Source organism: Trifolium pratense, linkage group LG4, assembly GCF_020283565.1.
Source record: "Trifolium pratense cultivar HEN17-A07 linkage group LG4, ARS_RC_1.1, whole genome shotgun sequence".
Lineage (NCBI taxonomy): Eukaryota > Viridiplantae > Streptophyta > Magnoliopsida > Fabales > Fabaceae > Trifolium > Trifolium pratense.
Genome location: NC_060062.1, coordinates 18,750,253 through 18,756,129, shown reverse-complemented (window position 1 = coordinate 18,756,129; position 5,877 = coordinate 18,750,253). Strand labels below are relative to the sequence as shown.

Genomic DNA, 5,877 nt, shown 5'->3' with positions numbered 1-5,877 from the left:
CATAGTGTCCACAAAGAGTAATATCTGCAAAACTAAAGATTGAATTAATTTTGCTCTATGAGAAATGTCTTCTAGCAAATTACCTTAAAAAAATATAATCTTTTCAAGCTTATAATAAGAATGTAAATGAAGACAGATTCACTAATTTCATTAGAACCAAACTTCCATGATTGCCAATAGATAATCACCCACCAATACATACAACCTAAGCGGCTAATCCAGTAATCCATCACACAAGATATTCACACAATATAAATGAAGAAACATAAATTCAAACAAGTAGTATGTGGAAAAGAAACTCACTTTCAACGAATTGAAACCAAACTTTCAACGTAATCCTTGGCCTTCAACCACAGTAAAAGGTTGTTGATTCTAATAATTTTTATTCTTTTATTGTCAATGCAGTTAAAGATAAATGTGGTTGAAACTTGAAACAATAAGTTACCAATATCAATGTATCGCCATTCTTCGAAAGATACAACGGCGACAAACCTACACAATTATAGAAGTTCTGAAAACTAAGTTTAAATAATTGAATCCAAGACTCCTGAACTCCAAAATCCTTCATTTGCCATATAACTAAATAGCTTTTCTCAAAACTATGACAAAAACAAAGACAGTCCATCAAAACCACAATCTTTGGGTCATGATATTGTGGCACCTTATCAAAACAAACACGGAGGTAGCAACAGTTGAGTGTAGGTCTCAGTGGAGATATCAAATGAAAGAAAAGAATCACACATTGGTCAACAGGAACACTACTATCTATCGAATAAAAGTAGTCCCGAAAGGCAAGCCAGTTAAACAATTGCTACTTTGACTAGACCAGTCATGTGGAAGCACAGGGAAACATGGAATGGAGACAAAAACCAATTTTTATTTTTAGGGTTAAATATATTATACAGTTAAAAACTCTATCCTTGTAACCCAAAAAAAAAAACTCCATATCCTAGATCTATTGCACACGCTCTCTTCTACTAGTCAAAAGAGTTTGGATCTATGAGCAATTGACTCTAGTTAGTAAATAACACAATAATACTCTGACCAAATAACTATTATATACTTGATGCAATTACCAATGAAAATAAACAAGTTCTCAACACAGCATATATTTATAGAAAATTCACAACAGCTACAAGTGCTAGAGTTTGTTACTGTTCTGTTTCTTTATAAATGAATGAATGATTAGATAAACAGTCCAGAGAATTCGCAATAACAATAATCACCAAAGTGGAAGCAAATTAATTTGTTTACTGATTCTTTTCCCAAGTGATTAATGAATGGATGAATCATAAATTATATATAAAGGTTTTCCACTTTGATGGCTAATAGTACTATTGCCATTATATTCACAAACTAGTGAAAAAGAGGGCTACAATAATCTAATTCTCTCTGGAGTTGAGTTTGCTCCTGCATTAGCATGCGGCAGACCTGCACAAGAATTTCTGTTGCTGGCCATGGCATTGAACATGACAGGACCTGGCTTTATCTCTCAATTCTTGGAATGCTCTCATTGTATCAGCATCAAAACCACTAGCAAACTGCCAAACATAACAACTCATTACTCAGAATGACCCTTTACAAGGCATTAAACTTTTACCTAAGTTTTAAACATGTCAGGAAATTTTTTACCTGATGTACTCGGAAAGCAAATCTAACTCCTTGGACAATGAGTTCTTCTTCTTCCGGCCCACCACCAACAGTCTCAAGCTCAGCAGAGACTCTCTTCATGTACTTCATAGCCAATTTTACAGATGCCAGCTTGATCTAACACAATTAAACAGCAGATACAAAACATAAATGTGCTAACCCAAATTTGAGATTTCTTTTCATCATGATTCAATATGAAACAACAAAAATATGGTAATAAAAGACACGTTTGCGATTTTTTTTGTAGGGTTTAGTTAGACGTAACGTAACACAAATTGTAAGATGATATTAGAGCTTGGTTTTCCACCTTCAAGATGATCCTAATTTTATTTTCTTTCTCATTAATTGTTCATATGAGAAAACACCCTCTTAAATTTCCCTTTGTACTTTCCAATCAAGATTTTTCCTTTCTATTTATTTTTCTCAAAAAGTTAATTTCTCTTGTTTTTTCACAAAATCTACAATTCAAAAATCTTGTTTCAACAATCTTGATTTGAGATCTTCACATGCAAGAAGAATGGTGAATTTGATGTTTTCAACATAGATAAATATAGTTCCCTTCAAAGTTTCCTAGCATGCAAAGAGCCCAAGTAGAAAAGTAGATGGTCCCAATAGATTGTGAAGATCTAGGGTCACATGTGTGCAAGCATATAAGTACAGAGAACAGAAGTTGATATTTATCAGCACAGTTAACAATTGTCTTGTCATTTTGCTGTCAGCAATTTGTCAAATATGCTGTGTAATAAACTTTACCATAGCAGTTGTTTTGAGAACTTTAGACATTTCATTTGGGTGAATAGAAGGTTTCTATTCAACATCAACCAATAAACAATACTTGCCCATTGATTTGTTATGAAGCTTAAGATGATAAATGGTGCAATAGTATATTTAAGCTTCATGAAAATTACCTTGGTGGCATAACCGCTATCAAGCAACCAATCTATAGGTATTTGGAATACTTTGAATCTCTTTGTTGCCGACTCTCTCATTCTAGAGATATTGTAAACCCCGTGTTCTAATCTGTCAAAACATTAAAAAAGAAAAAGTGTTCATTAGTTTTCTATACACGAATTTTTAATTCACATTTTATATTAAATTTGAGTTTCATTTCATTATAAATAACATGTAATTAACTTTTAATGAAGTTAGGTGTCATATTCTTATCAAAATTGAAGTTTCATTATTCATGTATTTACTTTTTAGGAAGTTAGGTGCCATCTTCATACCATATCAATATGAAACGAAACCTTAAATAAGGTAGTACTAAATTTATCAAGAAAGTTCACAAATTCACATACTTCTCAAAGAGAGTTTGCATCTTCTTAAGAGCTGGACCACATAGTTGTCGAGGATCGTCACGGAAAGAAGAAGCCTCAGATTCTAGTTTCTTCAGATCACAATATCCAAAAGCAGCTTCACGCATGGCATCAGCCTTCTGCTCCGGCCAATCGAAGTGTTTGAGCACTGCTCTTTCATCCACCTGTAACACCAAAAATAGAAAAGACCATAAATATATTATATAACTCAGTAACTTACAAATTTTTTGAAAATTTCAATGCAATTAAATAAATAGATGAAACGGTACCAAATAGGAGAGTTCGTCGTCAAGCCATTTGACAAAAGGTACAACGTCTTCAATGTCTGTAAATGCTGCACCTTCCACTTCTTTAATCAAGTATCTAATAAAATCTCCTTGTGTTTCTACATCATTTTTAATCTGTAATAAATAAACAATTATTATTCCACATCCACAGACAATGCCTGAAATATAGTTAATATAAAACCCTAAATTGACGCTAACCAGTTTAATACTGTCATATCTACCATTAATTTAATAACTATTGTCACTTGGTACAAATCATCTAAAACCAAACCAAGTCATTATGAGCTCCTGTAGAACAAATCGTTCAGGAGAACTTGAGTTTGATCGAAACAATTCTTGTCCCCGCCAAACTCTAGATTATCATAGTCCGTCTCCTTAGAAACCAGAAGGTTAATAAAAACTAAATCTAACATAATTTGACTTGATTAACATATAATAAGGCTGGTTAAGGATTTAATTAATTGGAGAATCTTTACTATGATGATGAGTGATGACCAGAAAATGCCATACTTTTGGGTATATTTACGATTTAGGACATTTAAATTCGAATCAGATTATTGTCTTATCTACAGAAAAAAAATCCAAATCAACAACTCAATTCAAATTAAAGCAATAAAGCAATTAAAGCGACTACACATGTCAACAGATACTGACATAAATGACTAGTGGCAAAATAGTAAATTACGCAACGAAACTCACGTGCACTTACCGCTAGTAAGTGAGTCGAACGGTTCTCAATCTCTCCGATCATATCACGTGCATTCGCCGTCGCCGGTACCTCCGCAGCCGCACCGGAGTTAGATTCCCGTCGTGATTGAGAGTCCCTCCGCATCAACGAATGGTAAAACTCTACCACCTCCGGTACTCTCCTCACCTTCGCCGGAGCCATTCTTCCTCCTTTCGGCGGTGGAGGAGGAGGCGGAGGAGCAGCCACAGCCGCAGCTTTAGATGCAGGTTTACGCGATGGAGGAGGAGGTGGCGGAGGTGGTGCTGCCTTCGCCGGTTTAATCGGTTGCAAAACTGTTTGCTCTGTTTCACCATTGTTATTGTTATCCTCTGCAACTGAACCACCACTCGACGATGATGACGACGATGAAGAAGAAGACGACGGCTTCGGCGGTGGATTAGGAACCCTAGGCACACGAGATCTAACATTAACATTCAAAACTGAGTCAGTACAATCAGCGAGTTCCTCCGAGTTACTTCTAGAGTGACGTGGCCTTTCAGTTTCTGCAAAATCTCTTTTCAAATCAACACTTTCATAATGCTTCTGAATCACAATTGCATGATCCGACATCGTTTTCTTCAAATTTTTCATCAGATTCGACTTCACTGAAACTTCTCCAATCCCTAAAAACCTCTGTGAAGATGAAAATTGCTCATGTTCATGCTCATGCTCATTTTGTAACGACGTCGTTTTCTTCAGTTCAGCAATTTCATCTTCCAACGCTTTCATTTTCCTTTCACTCTCTCTTCTCTCTGTTTCCATTTGTAGCTTTAGTTTCTCCAACTCCTTCTTTAACTTCTCGTTCTCTGCTTCTGTTTCTTCTTCTTTCTTCCTACTTCTCTGAATCTCAGTTTCCCTAACCGTTAACTCGTTCTCCAGAACCGGAACAATGGCGATGGACTCTTTTAGTAGTTTATGCTCGAGAAGCTCCGTTTTCAAGCGAGACTCGCTTTCACGAAGCTCTTCAACTAGACGGAGAAGCTCTGTTCCGTCTGGAGGACGAGGCTGTACTTGAGCAGAGGAACGCGGGAAATGGAAACCGATGCGGGAGAATGAGGATTTGTGAGAGGAAGATTTGGTGGAGGAGGTGGTGGTGGTGGTCGTGGAAGGAGAAGGAGGAGGTGGTTGTTGTTTCTTCTTTTGTGGTGGTGGAGTACTGTGTACATGTGCCGGTGATGGTGACTTGGTGAATCCCATTGCTACTTTAACTTTTCCGGCAACCATGGGGTGATGGAAAAGGTTGTTGTTGTTGTTGTTATTGTTGTTTGTGTTTAGTAGGTTAGGGTTGTGGTGGTGTGAGTTTGAGTTTGAATCTCATGAGAGTGATGAAGGTAACAAAAGACGACGTCGTTGTCTTGTGTTTAGCAGAAAAGAACGGATTGTGTAAAAGAGAAATTAAAGGCACAGCTAACGAGGAACGGTCTTCTTTTTTCTTCTCAGATACTGAAGAAAGAGATATTAAAATATTGGAAAATTGTTTTGAAATAGTACAAATAAATCAAAAGGAGGACAGGGCTTTCTAAGATAAGAATACTCTATTGAAAAAGGGGCTAATGCTACGGTAGTCGTTTACGGTGGATTAGGGGATTAGTGATTTATCAAATATGAATTTTATAAAATTTATTATTGAATTGAAAGTTTATATTATATGGATCAATCATAAGTTTTTTAAATTTTTTTGCAAATCATTTTATATGTTATTGAGACCCATCAAGATTTACGTTATTTAATAAACCGTTAATCTGGATTTGTCTCAATAACATAATTTTTTATTTTTCTATGGATGATCCATATGATCTAAACTTTCAAATATGGAAATATGGAATAATATTTGAAATTAAAAAAAATAAAAATTAAAGTATCGTTTGACCTAGTTTTTTTAGATGTAGAAGCTATT

General features: G+C 35.4%; 1 protein-coding gene across 1 annotated transcript; it reads right to left on the bottom strand.

Moving 5' to 3' along the window:
* Positions 1-1,093: 1,093 nt before the first annotated feature.
* LOC123924221 (protein CHUP1, chloroplastic) lies at positions 1,094-5,506 on the bottom strand. The gene is made up of 6 exons (XM_045977044.1): positions 3,963-5,506; positions 3,236-3,367; positions 2,949-3,130; positions 2,559-2,670; positions 1,633-1,767; positions 1,094-1,541 (listed from the first exon to the last, which is right to left on the bottom strand). Exons 1-6 carry the CDS (start codon positions 5,202-5,204, stop codon positions 1,416-1,418), a joined length of 1,929 nt encoding a protein of 642 aa, XP_045833000.1. The 5' UTR covers positions 5,205-5,506; the 3' UTR covers positions 1,094-1,415.
* Positions 5,507-5,877: the final 371 nt, after the last annotated feature.